The sequence below is a fragment of the Rousettus aegyptiacus genome, unplaced genomic scaffold, assembly GCF_014176215.1.
Source record: "Rousettus aegyptiacus isolate mRouAeg1 unplaced genomic scaffold, mRouAeg1.p scaffold_m13_p_14, whole genome shotgun sequence".
In the NCBI taxonomy this organism is placed as follows: Eukaryota; Metazoa; Chordata; class Mammalia; order Chiroptera; family Pteropodidae; genus Rousettus; species Rousettus aegyptiacus.
Window position 1 is genome coordinate 24,919,087 of NW_023416289.1, and position 26,893 is coordinate 24,945,979.

General features: G+C 40.3%; 1 protein-coding gene across 1 annotated transcript in view; it reads left to right on the forward strand.

Moving 5' to 3' along the window:
* The window catches only part of HSD17B2 (hydroxysteroid 17-beta dehydrogenase 2), a 39,596-nt gene that overhangs the window by 3,528 nt on the left and 9,175 nt on the right, over nucleotides 1-26,893 (forward strand). The window contains exons 2-3 of the mRNA XM_016165973.2: nucleotides 12,414-12,626; nucleotides 17,948-18,133. Coding sequence (XP_016021459.2) covers nucleotides 12,414-12,626; nucleotides 17,948-18,133 — 399 coding nt within the window. The remainder of the gene's footprint in view (nucleotides 1-12,413; nucleotides 12,627-17,947; nucleotides 18,134-26,893) is intronic.

Below are 26,893 nucleotides of genomic sequence, written 5' to 3' on the forward strand. Positions count from 1 at the left end.
CACATAATCGAATTACAGCACTCTTTTGCATGATAGCCAGTGGAAAAATGTGAAGACTGCATCATATGATAGCCAAATCTGCTTCTCACTAAATCTTCTCATTCCTTTTACTATTCCTCCCATGGCCTGGTTTCCGGAACTTTCACCACTCTACTCAGTGTCCTCTGGACCATTTTTAGTTTCTTGACATTCCTTTGAGATACTGACTCAGATTTAACATTGTGTTCCTTCTTGGTATGAGCAATACAAACCTGACTGGAACTAATAAAGTGAAATTAAATCAGAAGACATTAACAGTACCAAAGGATTGTGGTAACTGATGAAGTAAACGGCTGTTTTCTAAAGCAGGGGTCCCCAACTCCTGGGGACAGAGACCAGAACTGGTTCGTGGCCTGTTAGGAAGTGGGCCACACAGCAAGAGGTGAGCAGTGGATGGATGAGCCAGTGAAGCTTCATCTGTATTTGGAGCCTCTCCCCAGAGCTGGCATCACCGCCTCAGCTCCATCTTTGATCATTAGGCATTAGATGCTCATAGGAGCACCGGTCCCTAGTGCCCAAAAGGTTGGGGACCACTCGTCTAAGGACTAAAGAAAAGGTAGAAGCCAGGGGTGCCTCAGCTTTTATTCTAGTTAGTGTACAATACTAATACGCAAAGCTATTGGTTAAAAAGGCAGTTTACTTATGTAGCAAATCTTCAGTGGTTTGTAGTGCTAGTTATAGTTGGTTATAGGGTAGTTATAAGAATAAAATGAAATAAATAAGGCATGCCAAATGCTTAACATTGTGCCTGGCTGCATAGCATATAATTGGTGAATGGTACTGGTGGAAATTGGGAGGACTAAAGACATTAAAGTAATCAGAGGGAATATCATGCTGGAAATAATTCCAGCTATTTTCTGGGCTGGAACAGGTAGTCTCCATTAAGAGCTGTTATTTCTTTGTTCCTGCCAAGTTATATTAGATCTCTTTTTTTATGCCCCTTTCATCAACTTTATCAACCTTTATGAGTATTTGTTTAATGTTTTTGTTTTTTTTTTTTTCCTCCTAAAGTGGCAGTTCTTGACCAAGGGGAATTCTGCTTCTCAGGGGACTTTTTAGCCATGTCTAAAGACATTTTTGGTTGTTTAAGTGGGAAGCATAGAACATGCTACTGGTATCTAGTGGGCAGAAGCAAGGGGTGCTGCTAAACATCCTGCAGTACACAGAACAGCCTTATCTCAAATGTCAGTAGTGCTGAGGTTGAGATACCCTGTCCCAGGGTATGAGCTCCCTAGATCAGGGGCTGTATTGCCCTTATTGATCATAGTACCCCCAAGTGCCAGGTACAAAACAGGTCACATGGTGGGTGCCCAATAATAATAAAAGGAAATGAGGATTGAACTGGATCTTAAAGAACAGACCAGGTCTGAATGTATTTATTCTCTTCTGCTTTGAGTACACAGAGGCAGAGGGCAGTGCTGGGAATCATCCGGAAAGAAAGTTCACAAAGGTTGGTTGCAAATATTCTATCCCCAAAGGGAGGGAGGAGATGGAGCAGCCCTGGGGCTTCAACAGGAGACTGATATTGCGCTAAACAAGGGTGTTTCGGAACAAAACGTCTGGAACTGTGAGTAACACAAGAGCACCCAAGACTATGAGCAGTTCATTGTTTTGACAGGTAGAACTCAGCCAACCACTGAAAAAGCAGAGAGAGTTTTAAATAGACCTGAACTAGAGAGAATTTCTTTGGAATGCATGAAGGTGAGGCTTCTCAGCCCACTGTGGGCTGCCATGAACACAGAGAAGGTCTTTTGGGGCAGCACCTCGAGTCTGGTGGATGTCAACAAATCAACAATTGCCATGCATTAGAATCACCTATGGAGCTTTTAAAACATACTGATGCTTGGGTGCCCACTTCCAGAGTTTGGGTTTATCTGACCAAAGCCATGTGACTTGGGTGTTGGTGTTTCTTTAGAGATCTCCATTCTCAGGTGAAGCTAATGCATAGCGGCGCATTGTGAATGCACCACAGCTCAAGGCCTTTCGTCAGCAATTCTTCTCTCCAAACGCTATGCACCCAGTTCCACTAGCTGTCTCAGACTTCACATGTGTGAATCTGCACTCTTAACATGGGACCCCCTCCTCCTACCTGGCACTCTGTGGAGACCAAAATCCTGAGTTGCCTTAATCCCTTCATTTCTCCTTCTCCCACATGTGTTGTGACTTCTACTTTCAGAATGCATCTTGACACAACCACTGCTCTCCTCTACTGCCTCTGCTCTAGTCAAAGCTACTGTCCTTTCTTCCAGGGCTGCTCTTGGCCTCTGGGATTTCGCTCTTGACACTCTCACCCATTCTCTGTATGGTAGCCAGTGAACTCCTCTTTGGTGTGAGAGCCTTCAAAGGCTTTCTACTGTAGAGAACAGAAACCCAGATTTCTGCCCTGCAAGATCTTGTTCCTCTCAACTTACAGCTTGGTTTTTTGTTTTTTTTTTTTTTTTTTTTTGCCATGGTAGCCTTAGCAGCATATGCCATTCTTTTCACCTGGACTGCTTGGAGGCGGGTGGAACCCCTTTACAGGACAGGTTTCTTTTTCACCTTTATATCTTGGTCTAAATCAGGAGTTCTCAGTCTTGGCACCATTAACATTTAGGACAGAAAATCCTTTGTTGTTGGGGCTGTTCATAGGATGTTTAACAGCAAACATGACCTCTACTCACTAGATACATACAGCATGCCACTCCTCAGCTGTGACAACCGAAAAATGTACAGGAATTGCCAAATGGCCTATGGTGACAACATCATCGGCCAGTTGAAACACTACTGGTTTAAATATTACTTTCTTGAGTAGGTGTTCCCTGGTGTCCAGGTTTTAAATCTCCAGCTATTATTCTTAATCTCCTTATCTTATTTATTACTTTCATAGCACTTTCTTCACCTTGAAATTAAGTATACATTTATTTATCTGGTAAGCATCTGTACCTCCCTCCAACCCCCAATAGAATACCTTGTCTATTTCACTCAGTTCTGTATTACCAGCATCTAACACAGCTATTAGCATGCAGTAGGTACTCAATGAACATGCGATGAACAATCACGTGCATGCATGAATAAATGCATAAGCAAACTGGGACTGTGGGGCATGCAGTGTCATCCCAGAGGGTGAGAGATGATTTAGCACAGCAGAAAGAGCATGGACTTTGGAGTCAGTGAGTTCTGGCTTCCTAGCTCTCTGTAGTCTGGGACAGCTTAACATTTCAGAGCATCAGTTTAGTCATCTGAAAAATAGAGATTCTATCCTTGAGCGTATGATTAGCTATGTAGTCTTTCCTGCTCTCTTCCTAGGTGATTGTGAGACTCCTTCTTGTGCCCTTGCATCTAGGGCAGCTCACTTTAATGATAGTGCCATGGCTAGTTGGCTAAGATTGTTCTTGTGGGGTTTGTCCCTGGGAAAAATGACCAATCTCAGGTCCCTCCTTAGTGAGTTATGGGACTGGGGAGGCTGTGTCCCTTTCTGTGGTGGGCTAATGTTCAGGTGGGTGTTCTGGCTTCTTGCAAAGAATGGGAAAGCTAGGCCAAGGTCCTCTTACCTCTCTGTTTTATCCTTCTTCCCTGGGCTTGGAAAATAATAAATTTGAGGATGATATTGTCCAAACGTCCCCTCTGGGAGTTGAATACAGGCAGTGATGCTCTCCTCTTCCTCTTTACCAGAAAAGGGAACCATAATGTCTCTAAAATGGTTCTAGCAAAGAATTCTAATGAGCAGGGTTGCAAATAGGCTCCAGTTTGCTCACAGCACCAGTTCCCTCAGGAGGTACCTGTCTTACCTGCTCAGAAACCCTTAAGAGGAGGCTAGCCCCCATCCCAGTAGGTCAGTAAGTGGCAAAGCTGGGATCTGACTCCAGGTCTTGTCCATCTCTGCATTTTCATGCTCAAAACCCACATTCCAGGGGAAAAGAGTCTTTTCCCCATAGCCTGGACAGGTTTGGCAGTCCAACCAAGACCACAAGGGCCAGGAAAGGGATGGGCCCTTCTCTGGTGTCCTAACACTGCTGTAATAAAGCACCAAAAGTTGGTGGCTTAAAACAATAGAACAATTATTTTAAGTTGTTTTATAGTTCTGAAGCCAGAAGTCCAAAATCAAGTTGTCAGCTGGGACTCACTCCCTCCGAAGCTTCTAGGGGAGAATTCTTCCTCTTTCAGCTTCTGGTAGCCCCAGGTGATCCTTGGCTTGTGGAAGCATAGCTCTAATCTCTGCCTCTACCTTCATATGGCTGTCTTCCCAACCTGTCTGAGTTCTAATTTTCCTCTTCTTATAAGGATACCTGTCATTTGGATGAAGGACCCTACTTCAGTTTGAACTCATTTTAACTAATTCCATCTGCAGCAACCCCATAAGGTCACATTCTGAGGCACTGGGGTTAGGACTTCAACATATCTTTTTTTAGTGGGGGAAACACAATTCAACTCATAATATTTCCCCAAACCTAACCAAGGTCCCATTACCAGAAGAAGAAATGAATGTTGAGCAGATGTGTTGGCTATAGATACATCAACCCTGTATCCACCTTTCTCCATCCATCTTCCTCACTCTGCTCTCTCTTCTAAAAGCTGACCTTAGCCAATGGGGGACACAGCTTTGGCTGTGTGGCTTGTGCAGAAGCCTGTGAAGGGTACCCCATCCATTACCCATCAGAAAAATGAAAGCTAGAGTATGTTCATGAGTGGGGAAGAGACATTGCAAGGACTGGGTAGAAATTAGAAGCCTGAATCTAACTAGAAAACAACGTGATAAAAGCCCAGATTCAACCAGGAAATAACACAATGTTTTGTGTGTGAGCAGGACAGCAAATAAGTTTCCTCGCTTGTGCCACCTCTGGCTGTTAGGAATGTTGGGGCAAGTAGGTTCTAAGGGAAAGAGTGCTCTGATTGAACAATGTCCATGGCGGTGGCATTGAAAGGGTGTGATGGCAGGAGTGTCAAGGGTTTGACATCCCTGTTGAAAGGACTAGGACAGATTAATAATCACTAGGCAGTGACTGTTAATGAAATAGAAAAATAAAAAACTTCTGTAAATCAGAGATCTCTTGGATTTCTGGGCAATATTTTAGTCAAATTTGACAGGAAATATCTTGAACCATTATATGTTAGAAGCAGCCGAATGAGGTTTTGGCTATGCGTTGGCAAGAATGACATCCTGTCAGTCAGGAACCACCTTTCCTGTGAAAAAGACCCACAGAGACATTTTAAGGCAGCTCTTTGTTGATGAAACTATAGATATTGAGGAGGAGGAGGAACCAAGGCACCTTGGGATAAAAAGAAATTTAGTTACATCTCGGGGTGGTTCTCCTTTCTTTGTGTTATGATAATCTTAAGTAAATATACTTTTTATAGAGTAATGTGCTCTTTTTTATGCAGTGGCTTAACATGTTTTTACAAGCGTTACTTTGCTTGTATAATTTCTTGTGAAATACGTGGTTGGAAGCTTTAAAAATATTACACTAATCAAATCCCATGAAAACATAAGAGAGTGATCAAAAGAATCCAGCCTCAAAAAGGACTAATATATCATTTCATTTATTTAAAATAAAAATCAGGCACAACTGATTTATGGTGTTAGAAGTCAAGATAGAAGTCATCTTTGGGGTAGGGATGACTGGAAGAAAGCACGAGGAAGATTTTTGGTAAGTTGGTAATGTTGTGTCTTGATCTGGGTGCTGGTTGGATGCATGGCTTTGCTGTGAAAATTCATTAAAATGTACACTATAATAAATTTTAAAAAGCCTAATTTTCCTATAATGTACATAGCAGATTAATTAATCTCAAAACTGTTGTTGCCTTAAAAAACCACCAGGTGAAATATATAGCAGCTGTTGATGTACAAAGATTGACTATATTCAGATGCAATATGGTGAATAGGAAAAAAACCCAACAAACCCAAAGGTGTGCTTTAGAATCCTATACTTCTAATCGCACCTCTCCTCTTGTTAGTTGAATGATGGTAGAAGCTTTTATATTTTTTTGAAGCTTGGTTTCCGCATCTGTAAACAGGAATAAAAAGGTGCACTAGGAGCCAACTGGAAGAGCTTCAAATGGCCAACGCTGCAACAATTTGAGCAATAAAATAAAGTAGTATCAAATTATAACTCCAAAATTAAAATTAATATCCATGAGTCTGTAATGACATAAATGATTGTATAAATTAATATATGAGGGAGAAGAGACAATGCTCTCATGCAGAAGAATTCTAAATAATTCGTTCTAAAGGACACTTTAACTCCTTACTCCTTAAGTATGAGTTATGCATATAGACATTTTTTCTGAAGAGTACAGTATGTTAGGGGGCATGGGGTGAGAAGTTTATTGTGGAGAAACTTAACAACATTACTTCATCCAGGTGATCAAGGGCAACACCAAAAATCATAAATCATGTTGACAGTATGTACTTTTAATATGATGTGATGAAAATGGCACTGGTATACCTCTGTGAGCTCCTTCCCCAAACACATAACCTCAGTCTAATCATAAGAACAATATTAGACAAATTCCAATAGGGGAGTATCCTATAATACAGCTGAACAATACTCTTGAAAGTCAGCAAAGATATCAAAAACAAGGAAAAGTCTGAGAAACTGTCACAACCCAGAGGAACCTAAGGAGACATGACAACTAAACATAGCGTGGTATCCTGGAAGGAATCCTGGAACAGAAAAAGCACGTTAATTAAAAAGTAAAGGAGTATAGAATTTAGTTAATGATAATGTGTCAATATAGGTTCATTAATTGTAGCAAATGCAGCATCCCAATGTAAGATGTTAATAAAAGGGGAAACTCTGGGGCATATGAAAACTTGCTATACTTACTGCCTTAATTTTTTTATAAATCTAAAACTGCTCTAAAAATTAAAAATCTATTTTTAAAAAACCACACACTTTACCTTGAGATCTCTGATGTGAAATGAAGTAACAGATGAGAATATTACATTCTGAAACTGTAGGGACCTAGTTCCCTTATGTGGGACAATATTCATTAAAGCCTAGCTACTCCACCCATTCCTGCAGGGGCTTTGTGTTGGTTGCCATGTACCCTAAGGGCAATGCAGATTTTTATGGGAGCTGGCTCTGAGCAGAATGCTGAATGAATTAGAGTCATCTAGGTACTCTAGTTTCGTTTGTGAATATAAAACTTGAGGAACCTTTAATAAATTAGGAACATAGAAAAAAATGAATGGATGAATGTGGTCATTAAAAAAAGATCTGAATTTTACCTGTTTGTGGCCCATCGGTGCATCATTGACTATACTTAAAATTTTTATTTATTTACAAAATGTATTGAATACCAATTACAAGTCAAACATTGTGATAGCATAGGGATATAAGAACAAACAGTCTCTGTGCATAAATCATTACTTTATATTCTACTAGGGGAATAAGAAAAAAAAGCAATTTGATCAACAAATACAACATTTCTTGACTTGAAACAACCAAAAGTCTGAGATAAAGGCAAATGAGGTATAAGATTTGGGATGGGGAGCGGTGTAGGTTGAGTCTGGTGGGAAACGAATTCTGGCAGAGTTGAGCGTGCAAGGTATTGCACGATGGCGAAAGGGACATGAGTGAGGGTTCTAGGCAGAAAGTCTGAGGTGATCAAAGATCCGGGTAATAAATCACAAAGGGAATTTTGGCTTTGGTGATGTTTGGCATTTAGGATACAAGTAGAAGGACAGTGGAGGAAACACCTGGAAATGTAGATTAGAATCAGATCGTACACCTTTGATGCCAGACTTAAGAACTTGAATTTTATTCTACAGTCAGTGAAAACCTCTGAGGCCATGGAGCAGAGAAAAAGTAGACTTTGAGATGCCCTTGAGATGCAGAATCAGGAACTGTGGGCCAGACAGATGGCAGGGCAGGGCAGGTGGGCTTGAGGAGGGCAACAGTGAGTCCAGGAAACCTGTACGGTGCAAGATAATAGGAAAGATCATGGTGCCTGGACTACGATACTTCCATTTAATCAGCTGATCATTTTGTCATTCGGCAAGTATTTACTGAGCAACTACAATGTGCCCAGAACTGTTTTAGGCACAGGGGATAGAACAGTAAACTAGATAACGCAATAGAATCCTTACCCTGATGAAGGTAGCTTAGTTCCTTCTCTTTCCTGCCTATATTCTTCCCCATGGAGTGCTCACTAAAAGAGTGACCTTGAGTTCTTTGTAAGCAAAAAACGACCCATAGTTTGTAGAACTTTTCTATTTATAACACTCCTCACTTTCTGTCATAACGCTTTGCCTAATATGTGTCATTTCCCTACACCAGATTTGCTCAATCTCAGGGTTGCTCCAACTACAGCCATTTAAGGCCAAATAACTCTTTGTGGTGGGAGCTGCCTTGTGTACTATAAGATGTTGAAGAACACCCCTAGTATCTAGCCCCTGGATGCCAATAACACTCTCAGTGTTGTGACAACTCAAAATGTCTCCAAACATTGCCAAATATTCTGGGGGGCAGTCACCCCTGGTTGAGATCCTTGCATTAGGTCGGAGTTTCTCAACCTTGGTTACACATTGGAATCATCCCCCAAAACACACTGGAGAGCTTTAGAAACTGTTGCCAGTACTTGGCTCCATCCGGACCAACTAAATAAGACTCTCCAGGGTTGGAGCCTGGGCAGATATTTTTTCAGTGTCTCAAGGATTCTAGTGGGACTCAAGATTGAGAACCCGTTATCGTAGGCAGTAAGCTTCATGAAGGTGGGGAGATGTCTCTCTTTTATGGTGATATTTCTAGGCCTTAATACAGTGATCTCTGAAGAATGAATAATGAGTGAATGAATGTGAAGAGAGGCAGAAAGAAGCATTAGAAGTTAAAAGCGACATTGAGGGGAAGCCAGAGCACCACTTTTTGTTATTGTCATGGTTACCAACTATTGGATAGGTTCTTCTTATTTTCTGTTTGAGTTGGTGGGCATTTAATAGATGAAAAATAAAAAAAAGTTTTCTCTGAGTCTCTACAAAGACACCTATAGAGAAAATGAGGCTGGGAAGCTTTTGCTGAGTCCCCTAAGTTCTGCCAAAAGAAAGATTTTCCACGCTTGTTTGGATATTTAACTCCTTCTAATGGCCTCTGGTTTTGGCTGAGGATTTCTGAAATTCTGGCCATTTAGGTTGACTGCACAGCTTTCCTATTAGCATCAATTTCAGGATGTCAGTATTGAGAGTCATATCCAGTGTTTCTTAACTGTACTATTCTTAATAGATGCAGTATGAAAGTTGGGACAATTACGATATCATTTTCTGCTTCCCCTGAGAATGTATATCCTCAACTTGGTGGCAATCTGATGCCAGGCTGAGCTGAGTTGAGCTAGCTTCTCTGCCATTAGTTGCAGAGAAGGAAATATGGAGATAGATGTCAGAATCTTGGGATGAAAAGCATGGGTACTGAATGGAAGTGGGGATTGGGAGAGAAGGCACTGGTCCTGGTTAACTGGAAGGAGGGTAGTGCCATTCAGGAGAATAAGCAGTTCCAGAAGGTGAAGCAATTGGGGGCAATTGGTGATGAATTCCACTTGAGTTGGTGGGGGGTGTGTGGCAGGTAGAGTTCAAGAAAGCCATCAAGACTGGACCATGGTCTGGCAATCCAGCCACTTGATCAAAACCCAACAGGGCTACATTGATTGGTTGCTTATTTTGCAGCGAGGCTAGGAGTTGTTTCCTCATGCACCAAGGAGAAAAATGTCTATTACATTTCCCCTTCTGGAAGAGCAGCTGTAAGTAGTTTGTGCTGTTGCGCTGGTGATGGGAGTCCATCCTTTGTGAATGGAGCTGGCACCAGTTATGGGGACCCCGCTCTGGCAGATATCTCCCGTCACCGGTGTTTCTACTTTGTGCATCCCCTTTCCCCCTACCCTATGCTCAAAGAGACAGTGAATCAGTAAAAGAACATACTTTAGAAAGAACAAATCTGGGTTTAAGAGCTGATCCTAGCACATCTTAGCTGTGTAGCCTTGAAGAAATATTTAATATCTCAGCATCTCAGTTGCCTATCTTCATATAGGAATAACAATGTCATGGAAGGATTATTTGTAAAGGTTATATTCCAGGAAAAATGAATTTATTTCCATTAAAAAATAAATATGAAAGCTCTAGCTATTTCCTTCACCACCTAACAGTTATCATCCTTTTAGAGTGCCATGGGCAAGAGGAATGAGGTGTTGGTGGTACAATTGCCAAGTATTTGCTCTTCCTGGATTAGGAGCTGAGCTTTGCAGGGCCCTCAGAGAAGTCTTAAATGCACTAGAGTTTTGAATACCTACCATTTTATAATACTTTAATCTATTTTATAGGGAACAGGCAGTGTCAACACAAGAGTGGCAATCTGATGGACTGATTAAATCTTAAACAGGGAGGGAAAAGTCCCTCTCCTTAGGTTTCCAGATAAACAACTTTTGACCTAGAGGACATGTGTAAATGGGACTAAGTATGTCAAGGGCCTTGGACTCAAAGTTTGCAGAAGTGGGTCAGGTTACATCAACAAAGAATGCTGGCAGTGGAGATGATGTACATGCACATGACTGAGCACGGAGCCTATTTTAACTGAGAAAATGGCCCGTATAAGGGATTGGCCACTGGTAGCCAGCTTCAGCTTGTGGGTTCTTTGCAGAAATGCAGGCCTGGAGTTGGTCTTTTTCCTGGTTAATCGAGAGAAAACAGTGACCAGAATTTCCAGGTGAAATCGCCCAATTTGAAACATTAGTTAAATTTTTACAAAATACACTGTGCGGGCCAAGCCAAACACACATTTAGACCATGTACTCTTAGTGATACATAGTAGGACCTTGTGAGATAAAAAATGAACTGAAAATTCTTTTGGTTCCGGGAACTAAAAGTAGCCAATGAAAGAATTCTTTAAAAGTTGCCATTTAACAAACACCTGTATAGCAACTGCCACTGCCATGCCCTGTTCCAATTACTTTAATGTATCAAATCATTTAATCCTCTAACAACCCTATGAAGCAGGTTTTAGTATCACTCCACTTTATAGATGAGGAGACGGACACAGAGAGGTTAAGTGATTACCCAAAGTCACACAGCTAAATGGAAGAGTCAGGATTTCAACCCAGGCATCCTGGCTCCAGATCCAGGCTCTCACCATTTTTCTCTGCTGTGTTTTAATAGGGAGAATTTTATCTAGTAATGAAAAATTATGGTTTATGGTTTCAAAGATTATGTAGAACATGTAAAACTGGTTTATATATTACTAATTTAAAATTTAATTGTCGAAATATGTGTGCTATAACTATAATTATTTAAAAATTATAGAAAAAAGACTAAGAAAAAAACAAGAAAATTATTAAAGCTATACTAGACTGGTGAAGTTATAAATAATTTCTTTTATTCATTGTTGATCTTAAAACTTTTTTTTTCCTTTTATGTTTTAATAATGACTGATAATGACACCATTTACAGGCATGCAATTTTTTTTTCTCTTCATCCTTCTAGCTTCCAGCTTGTGTCTAAGAACACATGCAATCTTATCTTTATAGGACGGGTGTGTTTCATTTAAAGAGCTGGCCCCAAATCAATCCTGAACTCAAATTATCCACAATTTGCCTAATTCAAGACTCCACCCAACATACTCTGGGATAGATTTCTGTTCATCGGCTAACACAGTGCCACCATGTGCCAACAGCGTAAATCCACTTACAATTAGTTTCGAAACCGCAATTCTTAATTCTTTTTCCATTTTTCACATAATTTGAGACTTTATTAATACTTTTAGAATTTAAAATTCACTCCAATCTTGGCAAGTCCTCTAGTCCTTGCTTACTCCAAGTGGATGGATTTCCAGACTACAGACAGAATGATCTCAAAGGGCATAGCTTAAAACCAATCCCAGCATTTCCCCCACTGCGGTATGGGGGTAGGCATCCAACTTAACAAATGTTTGCTGAGCACTTATTTTGAGTCAGTTACCCTCAACACTGATCAGGGTTGCACAGATAGGTATGGTGGGGCCAGGCTTATCCCCAGGCCTTTAGGCTGCCTTTCTTCACAGGTAAGTACAAGCAGATGGCCTCCTGTGAACTTTGGCTTTATTAATTCATTGTCAAATTAAAAAAAAAAAATCCAGATTTATTCCCTCCAAAGTTTCTTGGCCACCAGGCGCTGCTGGATAATCCCCTGTCAGTGTTCCTCCTTCCACGTGTGGCCTCGTCCCAATTTTTCCCTCATTACCCTTCTTTTTAGACAGAGAAATTTGTCTGTTTTGACTTCTCTGTCCATTTCCCACTTAGCAAATAACGAAGTTTCCTCAAGACTCACTTTCTCCTGAGAATGTGGACCATCCAAAATAACATTCTGTGTTTCCTTATTAAATAATTTCTCTTGCCCCCCTCGTTTGAGCCCACTTTTGTCTTGCCTTGACTCCTCGCAGGTGGTGATTCCGGGATTGGTCATGCTTTGTCCAAGTATCTGGACCAGCTGGGCTTCACAGTGTTTGTCGGAGTTCATAATGAAAAGGGATCAGGAGCAGAGGAATTGCGAAGAACCTGCTCTAAGCGCCTCTCTGTGGTCCAGCTGGATGTCACCAACCCGCAGCAGATAAAAGACGCCTACAGCAAAGTGGTGGAAAAGGTGCAGAACAGAGGTACTGCCTTCAGTCACCTGTGCCCGTGATGATCTTCCACCTCCTTGCAAATGCCAACATGGGTCAGAGAATTCAACCAAACATGAGGCCATTCTGAAACTCCAAACCCTGATGCCCACCCATCCTGGGCACCCCTTTCTTAACCAACTACATCAGAATCTACCTACAGTAACTCAGTTAAGCCTTCAGCAGTGAGGCTGGTACTGTTTCTCTCCTTTTGCTGGGAATGTCAGCTGTAAAGAAGATCCTATTTGGGGGTCCCAGGTATCAGTATGTTTTAAAGCTCTCCAGACAATGCTAATGTTCCACAAAAGTTGAGAAACAGTGAGATTTAAGCCACTGGGATTTAAGTAGCTTCCAAATCTGTATTACCAAACCTAGCCCTCTCCCTAACATCCTGAATTATATGTATATAAAACTGTCTATCAGATACCCCATCTTGATTTGTCAAAAAATGACCTCATTTTATTTTCCTTTGCTGCCAGTCTGCAAATCAGTTTACCCTCTGGCACCTCATGGTGCAGATGCTAATACTGCCACCTCATCAGTCATTCAAGTAGGCAACCTGGGGGTCACTGAGACCTGCAGCTACCCTTGGTCCTTGCATCATTTTGGTCCCAAGTCCTGTCAATTCTACCTCCTAGATCTTTATCAACCCAGCCCCTTCCTACCATCTCCGGGCAGCCATGGCTCAGTCCAGTTCCTCATCTCCCATTTGGGCTCCTGCAATGATCTCCTTGCATCTGGGTTTTACCTTCTCCATTACTTTCCAAATGGAGAGTAATCTTTACAATGAATGTGCACATCTTACAATGTCATCCATCTCCTAACAACCCTCTGACATGCAGAGCCTCCATGTGTTCGGTTGGTTCCTCCCATGGGCCAGGCCTGTGTAGGTGTTTTGCTTTGTCTCCTTAAATGGTTCAGTGATTCTCTACCCACCATCAAATAAAATCTAAACTCTTTAATGAGGATTTGAAGGGCTTTCAGGACAATGGCCCCTGCCAAACACTTAATCTGCAATACCTGCCAGTCCACTCAGTAAATTCTGAATGATTTCCAGGATGGAATGTGCTAGTTCATATCTTTGCATATCCAGCTTCTTCTTGCCAAAATTTCCTTCTTGCCTCATTGCCTCACTCCCTTTCTCTAAGACTCTTGCTTGCAGACACTACTCCCACAGGAGACCTGGTTCAAACATAGCATCTCTTGCAGGATCTTCTTTCATTCACTTCCTCTTCTGGACCCTCATTTGTACCTTGCACACACCTGAATTACTGCACTATTATAAATATCTGTTCATCTCCCACTCCTCAGCACTAGGTTCCTTGAGAACCAGAACCATGTTTCCATTAGGATTCTTTTAGACACAAGTGACATGACCCAATTCAAAGTTGCTAAAGCATAAAGGGAATGTATTTGCTCATGGAATTGAAAAGACCAGTCAGCTTCAGGTATGTCTGGATCCGGGCACTTAAACAATGTCATTAAGACCCAGTCTCTGTTTCTTAGCTCTGCTTTCTCTTGTGCTGGTTTCATTATGGGGGATTTTGATGGTAGCCTCAGGCACTTCCAATGACTTTTTTGTTCTTTTACAAAAAAAGAGTAATGTTATTTGGCTTCATTTGGTAGTTGAAAAAGCAGTTATTACACAGAGAGCAATCAGAAGAGTTTCTGGCATGAGGCAAGCCTCCAGTAAGGGCTCCTGTTTTCCATTGATTCAACATTGAGCACAGTCCCTGACATAGTAAATAGTCAATAAATACCTAAGAAATGAAAGGAGAAAAAAATTGATTGTTATTAGGAATCAACTTTCAGCAAGTTTCGTAATGTATAATCATTTTCTAGAAAGGTAGTTTTCCTAGTGTGGTCTTTTGCTATCCGATTGGATTGAACTTGTCCCTCTGATGAGTTTGATTTCATGGTATCTTATTCAAGGAGATATTCAAACATACCCCTCTAGTGAGACCCAGAGGGGTGGTATTGACCATGTTAAACAATAAGGCAGGGAGTTCTAGATATAAAAATACCATGCCAGAGCCCAGGAATGAAGAGGTGTGGTGAGTACACTTTCAAAGGTGTGAGCCCATGCTGTTTTGGAGTCAGCATTGTGGCGAGCAATCCTCTTCTGAGACATGATTGCCATTACACGTTCTGCCTGCTGTCCTTGAAATCTCTCAACTCCAGCCTCCCAAATCAAAGAGAATGTAGAACAGTGAAACAGAGGGCTTTATGATCACAAAGAAGGGTGTTTGCTAAAAGACTGTCTGGTACCTGTAGATAAACCAGAAAAACTCAGCTCCTGGAAGAGGGCCATCAACTGTGCTGTGTTACAGCATATCTCTAAATTAGTATTAATATATCATTAATTATTAATTAATATTATTTAAAAATGTTATTAAGTCTTCTAGGTATAATGAGCTGATTGGCTTAGAATTCTATGGCAGGAGTTGGCAAACTATGGCCTTGCATTTTATCATTTCATTTTGAAATAATTGTAGATCAAGTTGCAAAGAAATGTACAGGGAGATCATGTGCACCTTTTGCCAAGCCTCCCCTAGTATTAACATTTTGCATAACTATAGCACAATAGCAAAACCAGGAGGCTGGCATTGATACAATACAGAGTTTACTCATATTTCGCCAGCTATACATGCCAAGTGTGTGTGTGCATGTATGTATAGCTCTGCAATTTGGTAATGTGTAGCTTTGTGCAAAAATCACCACGATCAAGTAAGTTATGAAACTGTTCCATCACCATCAATCTTTCTCATTCTACCTTTTTAGAGCCATATTCTCATCCCTAACCCCTGGCAATCACTAATCGGTTCTCTACCTCTTTGTCATTTAAAGACTGTTATGTAGCCCTGCCACCTGTTTTTGTATACAGCCTGTGAACTAAGGATGCTTTTTACATTTTTAAATGTTTTTCAAAAAAATCAGAATTTTTTTCGACACATGTAAAATTATATGGAATTCAAACGTCAATGTCCATACATCAAGTTTCATTAGTGCACAACCAGGCCCATTTATTTACAGATAATCCTGCTTCCCTCACACGGTAATGGCAGAGTTGAGTTAGTAGGACCTGCAGCGCTAATGCTAATATGTTTATTTGACCTTTTGTAGAGAAAGGTTGCCAACCCCTGTTCTAGGGCATTCTTAAGCTACTGTCTGCGTGCTGACTGGTCAAATGTGTGGATCGGGCTGAGCGAATTATAACCCTTACTTGGAAATGCTAGTGGAGGCATTTCTTCACCCATCACCATCCTCAATAATAGCCGTTGAGCTCTTACTACATACCAGGCATCCTGTCCTCGGATGCTCCCAATAATTATTGTGTATAAATGTCAGACCACCACCTTGGGTGTGAAAGAAATGTAACTTTACTTTCTATATTCGAATTCAGTTTCTGTTTTGAGCCATCTTTCTGCCATGTGGCAAGATCCGTTTCTGTCATTTTGAGCTTCATCTCATTTCCCTGGGGTAGCATCTGAATTCCTCAGGATAGGACATTTAGTCAACACATCATTTTGGCTCCTGTGGATATGTCCAGCACTGTCCAGTACTCATGTAAGTTAGCTGCTACGTACCTCCTTGATGCCATCAGAAAGGCGCCATTAGGGCTGGTGCCTCCTGCCACTTCTGTGCCTCTGCCAGCACCAAGGCTCATTCCTCTCCTGTATATACCACAAATTCTCACACTTGAGGGTGCATCAGGATTGCCTGGATGGCAGGTTGTATCAGATGCTGAGCTTTAACAATTTCTGATCACCAATTTCTGATCTAGCAGGTCGAAGGTGGGGTTCCGGAATTGGCATTTCTAAGAAGTTCCCGGTCAATGAGGATTCTGCTGGTTCTAGACTATGCCTTGAGAACCATTGTTCTAAATCATGCTGAGGTTGGGGGAACTCAGAGAAACTGCTTCAGGCCCGTCTAGCTAAATACACCCCAGGTCCTGTCACCTCTGTTCCTCCCAGATAAAGAAGACCCAGGTCATTCACCTCAGCTCCAGATCCCTCACCCCCTGAAACATCTGGAGTTTTGTTACATCTTTCTACTATTTAAGGCAATGGTTTCCAAGCTTGCTTGTACATTGCAATCACCTGGAGAATTTTAAAAACTACTGGTCCCCTTTCTACCCTACTGCAGTGTCGGCACTGAGCTGATCGAGAACGGAAGATTCGATGATGAAATGCCCAGTTGGAAGAATGCACAAAAAGTTGACATGAGAATGAAAGGCACCAGCTTTTTTTGTGCTGAACGCATTTCTGTTGGGGGAAGTACAGTTTTTCGTGCACTTCTCCTGCTCCTCTTCTTGTGCTCTCCTTCTGCTCTCCAGGGGACCGCATGGCTCCACACATAGCAGAGTACAATAGTGGCATTTAGCCACACATGCGTGATACAGTAAGCTGAATTATGTTTGCATATTTTAGGCACAGGCACTCCACTACACTAATGTAACATTTTAAATCTGGGATCTTATTCCTAGCTGTAAGCCTGAATCATAACCAGACCTGGGACCTGCCAATCCTGGGACCCGCACCCAGAGTTCCTGATCTAATTGGAAATAGTCTGGGCATTAGGATTTAAAAAAGCTCCCCCAACCCCACCCAGTGATCCTAATGTACACTCAAGGTTGAAAACCACTATTTGTGGACAGTGGTTCTTCAAGTGTGGTGCAGGCCTGGGAACTTATTAGAAATGCATATTGTCAGGCCCCACTCTAGACATCCCAAATCAGACTCTCTGAAGGAGGGACTAGCAATCTGTGTTTGAATAAGCCCTCCTGGTGATTCTGATCAAGGGGATCAGGCTGGTTAGAGAAAATAATAGGGGTCTAGGACTTTGCAACCTTCTTAGTTCTTGGCACCTGCACTCTAGTTTTCCTGTTTCTCGGGACTAGGAAATCTTCTAGCCTAAGGAAAAGAGAAGAGAGGCTCTTACATCACCCTGCATTGTCCTAAAGCTGTTATACTGTCTCTACACACTCATTGGAGGGAGAAATGTGAATTAGACTTACATTCTTCACCTTGCTGTGCCATTCCTTCCCCGATGTAACAAATATCTAGCTGCCTGGATGTAGGAAAGGGCTTTGAGGTAAAAACACCTCCAAAACAAAGTCGTTTGATATTTCACAAATTTACTTCCCACACAATCCCTCAGTGTAGGTGGTTGTAGATAATCAAGAAGACTTGAGATTTGAGAGTTTGAGTGATCTTCCTAGATCCTAGATATCAAAGGGGCCCCTTTGACTCCAGAACTTGAAGTGTTAAAAATTGTCCTTCTCTCCAGTCTCACCCTTTCCTTTCTATTCTCAGGACTGTGGGCTGTGGTCAACAATGCTGGGATCCTTGGATATCCCATTGATGGGGAGCTCATTCCCATGACTGACTACAAAAACTGCATGGCTGTGAACTTCTTTGGGGCTGTGGAAGTCACGAAGGCATTTTTGCCTCTTCTTAGGAAATCCAAGGGGAGGCTGGTGAACATCAGCAGCATGGCAGGTGAGATGGCCCTTCTCCGGAAGGTTATGTGGCAGCCCATTGTGCAAGAGGAGGCTTGCTGAGTTCTTTGTGGGCTGAACAAGAAAGCAGGACTTGCTCATGTAGGGCTGGGTCAAGGTTAGTCAAATTGCATGTTTACTGTTGATCTTAATACAATAAAACATTTCTTTCCTTTTCAAATCTTTTCATGTACAAACTCTTGTAACTCATCTATTCATTATTGGGAATTTAGGGTTGCGGCAAATCTTCACAACATGACTACTAATGTACAAGCTTCCTCACATATGGTTAATGTCAGCATTATAGGTAATCTTTTGTTCACTGTGAAATGAGTAGGTAAATGTCTTCACACTGTTGACACTGTCGGAACTCCATGTGTTCTTCATAAGATCATTCTTATCATTTTGCAATCTAAGGCAACTGGGTCAGGGCGTGACATTTGATGATTCATCTCTCTCCACTTGAAAGAACAGAGTCAACAACTTAAATCAAGGGTTTAACAATCTTCCTTTCATAAGCAATGACCACATATATGACATTGCATACGTGTGATAAAGGAAATCCTTTAGGAGTGCTTGGAATACCTTGGGCAGAGTTAGCCTTGGTATAAACAGCCAGTCCTGGTTATTAAGGCCAGCCCGCACAGTAGGTATTTTCAATGTGTGTGAAAGTGAGGGTTGGGGGGAGGATGGCAGCCAAAGGGGATGGGTAGAGGCACCATCAACCCAGGTGTATTACTTTGCTATTGCTGCTTTGGCAAATAACCATAAATTTAGTGCCTAAACAATGAAAATTTATCTTACAGTTCTCATAGGTCTCACTCGGCTAGAATTAAGGTATTAGAAGAGCTGAATTCTTTCTGGAGTCTCTAAAAATCAGTTCCTTGACTTTTCTAGCCACCTACAGTCCTTGGCTCATGGCCCCTTCTTCCATCTTCCAATCTTTCCTCGACTCTTATCCTCCTGCCTCACTCTTATAAGGACTGGGGTAAGGGAGAAACATTATTTCTTTAAATTATTCTCTAGGGGATGCATGAAAGAATCACTCAAATTATTTATACATCCTTCCCTCCCACATTTCTCATTCCTAAAGAAAGGAACAAGAAACAGAAAGAGTGAGAGAGACATCATGTAGCTATACAGTTAGAATCAGGTTTCAAATAGGAGAGGAGGCCAGCTAAGCAGAGTGGAGACAAATTGCCTAGGTTTTGATCCTGTCTTTACCACCGACGATTGAGTGACCTAGGACAAAGTCCTGAACCCCTGGGTTGCAGTGTCCTCATTAACTAGGGGGATAATTGCTTCTTCTTAGGGATGTGGTGAAATGATGTGAAATGACACATGTTCAGCATCAGCCACACCTGCTGTGTAGTGAGTTAGAGACCTAAAAGCCATCCACCAGGATATCTGGGGAAGAGGCTGGCTGTATTGTCCACTTGTGGTTTTTTTATCCTACCAGCTGTTGACATCACCACCCAATTGTGACCACTCCTGCTGCTCCTTGTCACACACCAGCCCCTAACAGGTAACCACTTTTAGATTTGACCATACCTTCTCTAGTACAATTTTCTACCCTGTAATCATGTTTATCATCCCTCCCACATAAATAGAATAGCACTTTAACTGAAATCCTGGCATGGAAGTTAGGTAAATATTTAACTAAGGATTAGAGGAATTGGGAAGCAACTTTTTGATTGTAGAAAGGGCAACTGAAAAATGTTTGAGCGATCTAAAAGCCTTTTCTGGACAGTTTTCATCTTAAGAAATCAGAGAGTAAAACCTGTGTACAGTTGCAAGCTTGGCATGAACAAGAATGGTTGAAAACAAACTTTATAAAACAACTCAGGCCTCAGGGATTTTGAGCCAGTTGTGGTTTGAATCTTGCTCTTCTATTACTAGCTAGGCAATCTACATGTCTATTTTATCACCTTACTTGTTTATGTGTCCACTTTATCATGTTAATGGTTGAGTGGCCCAACAACTGGGTCTAGGCAGTGTTTCACAATCTCAGCATTATAGATATTTTGGGGAAGGCTAATTTTTTCTATGGAGCAGCTGTCCGATGCATTGTAAGATGTTTAGCAGCATCGGTGTTCTTAACCCACTAAATATAAGTAGTGCCAAGAACCAGGGGTGATGAATCTTCAGACATTGCTACATGTTCACTTTGGCTAGGGAGTTTCATGCAAAATCATCTCTAGTTGAGAACCTCTGGTCTTGGTTTTAAATATAAATGCGTTATGCATTCTGAGGGCTTAGCACAGGTACTAGTTAAAACAAATTAAAATTACATTACACTGAAGTAAGTAGCCTTGGAGATTGTTACAAGTCTACAAAATATAGGTATCCAGCAGAGTTCATGGTTCAGGTTTGTGCCTGGTCTTAGTTTAAATAAGTTGACTAGGAGATCATTTCTGGACATTTTCTTGCTGAGCTGGCTGCCAGAAGGGAATCATCTGACTAATCATTCGGCCAGCGCCTCAGCTATTCCGCGATATAAGGAAGCCAAAGCTGAGAGTTGTTTCCCTGAAACTCTCACACAATAGCAAGGCTAGTATTAAGGAAAAGGGAAGAGAGTAGAACAAGACCGAGGGAACTTCTTTGTGCTAGGTTGTGTTAGACGCCTGAAGCCACTTAATTCGAAGGTCTGCAGGATGTGGGTATTGATTCCTTTTCTATGTCAAGGACCCTCAAGTCCAGATAAAACCAGCTAGTAAGCACTGGAGTCAAAGTTGGTAAACTGGTCTGTCTGTTTTACTCTAAATTCTGTGTTTTTCTCACTTTTCCACACTATCAAACAAGGACATATGAGGAAAACAGGGGACAAAAAACAGACTCTACTCTAGTGTGTTTAAATGAGTGGGGAAGTGTTAACAATTTAAGCCTGTCCCTTATACCAATGCTTCTCAAACACTGTATGATCACCTAGGATCTCTGTTAAAATGAAGATTTTAACTGAGTTGGTGTGAGGGGGAAGTGAAGAGTCTGCATTTTTATAACTAGTTAAGTAGATACTACTCATCTCTGGACAGCTTTATCAAACTTCAGATGTTTTAGAATTACCAGGAAGGCCACTTAAAAACAACTACAGGAAGTCAAAACTACAATGAGATAACATTTCATGCCCACTAACACGGCTTAATCAAAAAACCTGAAAACAACACTTGATGGCAAAGGTGTGGAGAAACTGGAACTCTCCTGAATTACTGGTAAGAATGTAAAATGGTGTAGCCTCTGAGGAAAACATTTGGTGGTTTCTCAATAAGTTAAGAAGTTAATTGTAGCCCAGCAATCCTACCCCTAAGTATATATACAAGAGAGCAGAGAACCGGTGTTCAAACAACATGTACATGGATGTTTATAGTATTTTTATTTATAATAGCCAGAGGTGGCAATGACTCAAACATCCATCAACTGGTGAATTGATAAAAATGTGGTCTATCCATACTGGAATAGTATTAATCCACAAATAGGAGTGAAGCACTGATACATGGTATAGAGCAGATGGACCTTGAAAAGATTATGGTAAGTGATGGAAGCCAAACACAAAAGGCCACATATTAGGTGATCCCATTTATATGAAATGTCTAAATTAGGCATACTCATAGAGATAGAAAGCATATTAGGGGTTGAAGGGAGACGGTATGAGAAGTGATTGCTTAATGGGTATGAGGTTTCCTTCTGGGGCACTGAAGTTATTATGGAGTTAGACAGTGGTGATAGTTGCACGACATTGTGAATGTACTAAATGCCACTGAATTTTATATCTTAAAATGGTTAAATGGTGGATTTTATGTTATATGTATTCTACTTCAATAAGAAAAAAATTCTGCACCCACCCGCAAAATTTCTGATTCATTCGGGTCTGGAGTGGAACCCGATTCATACGTCCAATGGATCCCCAGCTGCTGCTATCGTTCTCAATCACACTTCGAGTAACGTCCCATATTTTGATACTCAATACTTTGTCCCATTCCCAGAGATTCTTGGATTACAAAAGAATCATCAGATGCAATTAGTCTCAATTTTCTGCTGGTCATGTATAAAGATTAACAAACCTGCCATCCAAAGTCTGTATGCTCAATGCTTTGAAAGGCCCAAACCCAAAATGTCAGAGTTTGGAGGAAGGAAAAGTTTATTGATTGAGAAGGAGCCAACCAAGAAGATGGGTGACCTAATTCTTAAATCCATCTTAATAAAGTATAGAGTTCAGTCTTCTTTTATGTCAAGAAGAGGGGCTGTTTTTGTAAAACTCAAGCTGCAAGAATTCCTCTAATGATCAGCAGGTCTACATTGCAAGACAAAGCAAGCGCTATTAGCCTGAAGACCATGGAACAACACAGGCTTGAACAAGATGGAGTCAGAGAGACAAAGCATTTCACTGTTACGATTCTTGCCTTTTTTTTTCATTCCTTATTCTTGAGGGACATAGGGCAATTGGGTTCAGATGCAATTACGAGGGGGCATTCTGGGTGTTCAATTTATAAGCAGAGATAGCAATGGTAGATGTAGCAGCAGGCCAGGACACCTGTATCCTAATATGAGACAAAGATAAAAGAGTAACTTTTGTTATTATGTCCCCCAGGGCCCAAAATCATGATGAGTTTGGCTACTGCACAAACATTTCTTTGTTCAGCTAATCAGTAATCTAAAGCAATACTTTTGTCTAAGGACACACGTGCCAAGGACTCTAAGTGTTGAAGTCCTAGAGCTTGAGCAGAATTGGCTAAATGGCCAACTATATGGTTAAATTCCGTAACATCGGTATTTGATAAGATTTATGAAAACAAAAAAAAAAGGAGGTTAATGATCAGAGCAAATTATAAACAAGTTGCTGAGTCTGGAAAGCTATCTCAAGTTTATATCATATCATCTAGCTGCAGTTTGTAATTGCAAGGCTCAGGGAAAACGTTTCAGTTCTCAATAATTCCAAGGCAAAAGATGGGAGAAAATGAAATATTAGATTGTAGGGTTATAGAAAACTATAAGAATTCAGGATCCAGTCATTTACTGGTGAAAAATAAAACTTTAAAGACAATCAACTGAAGCAGAATCTAACATCCACAACTGTGTATTTTAGTTTCCATAGAAACACAATTTTTTTCTCTAAATCACACTTGTTTTTATCAAAGATGGCCAAATTAAGACTGTTTTATCTACTGCATAAGTCCAGTTCCAATCACTTTTGTCTGATTATTTGTATAAATACAATAAGAATAGCAATTGATCATATCCAGATTGAACTTAATTAGCCTCTCAAGGCTAAAAAGCCAAGCCACATCCTTGCCATCAGACTTTGCCTCCAATACTTATAGATTTGAATGAATTCCTTAGGTTCTGAGGTCCCTCAAAATGTCTTGAGGTTCTGTTTTTGTATCGCCCAGAAAAGCAAAGCCAGGAAAGACTGCTGTGAACCATGTAAGCAGGGTACCAAGCTGTTTTTCAAGGAGCTTCCGAAGTCAGTCTTAAGTCCTGAAAGATTTCTGGTCATATCCGAGTCTATGCACGTCTCTCTCAAACATGACATTCCATGTTTTCCATGACTTAGCAATAAAAAGAAGTTTCCTATTGTATCCTGTTATAAAGAGAACAGATTCTTACTGAATTTATGCAGATGACCATATTGCCATGAAAAAAATAATACTCAGTCAGAGTCTTCAATTTTGGAGGAATCAGGTAGCGAGAAAAATATAAATGTTTTAATATTGCTTACAAAGGCATAATTTACCAAATTCCTCTAAGTCATAGGTAATCTATGAGAAACAAGTTTTCTTATATCTGGAAAACAACAATTTTTTAAAAACAGCAATATTTCAAATAAAAAGTTATTAAAAAATGTAATTATCCTTAGTTTATTCAGTCCCATATAATTAATTCTTGTTTATCCTAATCATTTGCCAGTATTTTATGAATCCAGTTATTCCTTAGGGTTCTATAAATTTTCATCCAGTTTAAAGGTATGATCTGAAAATTTATTCTCAGAAACATGTATTTTAGAATAAGTCAGAGTCTTCTCCATGAATCTTTTTTAAGATTAAACATATTTGCAAAAGTGTCAGAATAAAAACAATGACTGTTCATAAATGTCAAAACGAACAAACAAATTTAAAAAACCCTTAAAATGACATAGTTATTGGTCCAATTATAAATCAATTAACAAAAGAATTTACTTTTCTCTGTAACATAACTTTTAAGATACCAAATGAAAATATTACATTAGAACATTGTAGAGTCTTGGTGGTTATGATCTCTAGAACATTCATTTAGTAATGAGAATATATGCATATAAATGCAACATAATTGTATCTTTATTTGAAAAAGCTTCCCATGTGATTTTAATCCACCAAAATAAGCCAAATTAGTTTAATATTTCTCTCTTGCAGGGAGAGAAAACAAATCTTTCAAGGTGTTCCAGGGGCCCATTGGAACAACCCAAAGCCATTTCCAGGTTGAGAAAAAAACTCCTTTTAATATTTGAAGCCTGGGAAGGCTGTCAAACATACTTGACCAAAAAGATCATATATCATTAGGAAACAATATCAAATTATTTATTTACTCAAAGTGAGAAAAGAAAATTTCAAACGCTGAAGCTTATATAATTTTTAGAAAAACTTAGTTGCTACTATTGAAGACACTTAGTTTTCTTAAGAAGCCAAGAACTTGATTAAGACAACATGAAACACAGAAAATCATTTTGATAAAGCACAGAATCTTTGCTTTCTAGGCAGAAAACTTTTTCATACTATCTGTAGCAGACAAATAGTCCAAGAAACTGTTTCCTTATTAGCAGAGAGAGAAAATCTAACCCTAATTTTGCATCAGCTTACTTTTAATATTTAAATCCACTTAATTGATTAAATTTATTTTAATCTTAATAAGCTTGACAGCACATAAAACTTTCTTCTTCAGGATTCTTATTTGGTAATGACGTAGCCATTTAATGAATATCGCATTGAATTTAGCTAACAAAACTTTAAAGTTCCAAGTTATCAAAGAGACTTTAAAAACCATTTAAGTCTAAACATGACTTTTTATTCTACTTATATTTAACTTACTTGCTCCTAACAGTTGTTTAGATTACTCATGAAAGTTTTATCATACCAAGTTATTTTTCCTGATGAAATTTTGCAACGGAAATAACATGACGCATTTAACCAAACCAAACTCAAAACCAGTTTTAATAGTAAATATTTTCCTAGATCACGCAATTCCAAAAAGCATTTGGGTTAGTTTCTGTTATATTTGTGAGACTTCTTATATAATCACTCGTTTAAGCCAATTTATTATTACAAATTAGCAATACCATTTAGTGATAAAAATATGCCATATATAAAACATACATAGACATACATAAACATACAAGATAAACATTGACAGAGATCTCATAGCTTTCATTTTAAAATGCTAGCTTTTATGTCCCAGGTACAAGGCAAAATTCAGAGGTATTTTATTCAGATGACCAAAACTTTGCATGCTTTGGTAGGAATTCCTTTAGAGCAGCTTTAAAATTAACTTTTAATCAAAGAGCACATTCCATTGTCTATGAGAAGCCAGCGAGGTGCCCTTTAAGGTGGATTTTTTGACAAACACAAAAAAACAGAAATGTGCAAAATAAAACTGAAAAGCTAAGAGAGTAAAAAGAGCAGCTTCAGATCTCCTGAATTTAAAGTGGCAAATTTTCCTAGAGGAAGATGGTGCCAGGAAGGGAGTCTGAGCACAAGATGGCGGCTGCCACGTGTCTGGAGGATGGGGGGGTTGGAGAAAACTCAGATTGACACACAAATGACGCACAAGACAATACATGGAGTACTCTCCTAAAAAATACTCAGATACACTAGGCAAGTTACAATTTCAAATTCAAAAAGCCAAACAAGTGCAATTGAAACAGTTCACTAATCAGGTACAAGTCCTAAAACCAGTCCCCTCTCCAACAGAGTACCCTAACAAATGCAAAACAAATTGGCTTATCCCATGGAAAAAGTCCAAATGGAGGGCAAGAGAGTTTCTGGTTGTACATGGGAGGGCGACTCACCCTTCTTCCAAACTGAGTTCGTAGGCTCACAGAGAAACACAACAAACAAATGGGCACAGTCCTACAACCCTGCCTATTCTCAGCTGGAAGTCCCAAGAGTGCAGATGGCTTTGCCCCAGAGACAGAAAGCGCACATTAGAGAAGGATTCCCAGCTGCTCACACAGAGCAACTTACCCCGCAAGCAAAACAGACAGTAGACCGAAGTCAAAGATTTCTCCTTCTTCCACATGATCCTTGTACCAAGGACAGCCAGTGCCTGCTAGGGAAAGTCCCTCCAGAGCTTTCATGGCAAAACAGTGTTGGCAGCTGCTTCCAACTCAGAGGGCAACCCTAGCCTGGGCCAGTCTGCCATGGGCACTACCTCTTAGCTGGCTAGCCAAATTGTTATCAGTCCAAATTTTAAGTGCCTGATTCTTTGAAAGGCCCAAACTCGAAATGTCAGAGTTTGGAGAAAAGAAATGCTTATTAATTGAGAAGGAGCCAACCAAGAAGATGGGTGAACTAATTCTTAAATCCATCTCAAGAAAGTATAGAGTTTAGGCTTTTTTTTTTTTTTTTTTTTTTTATGTCAAGAGGAGGGGCCGTTTTTGTGAAGCTCAAGCTGCAAGTAGAATTCCTCAAATGATTAGCATGTCTATATGCAAGACAAAGCAAGTGCTATTAGCCTGAAGACCATGGAACAACACAGTCTTGAACAAGTTGGAGTCAGAGAGACTGAGCATTTCACT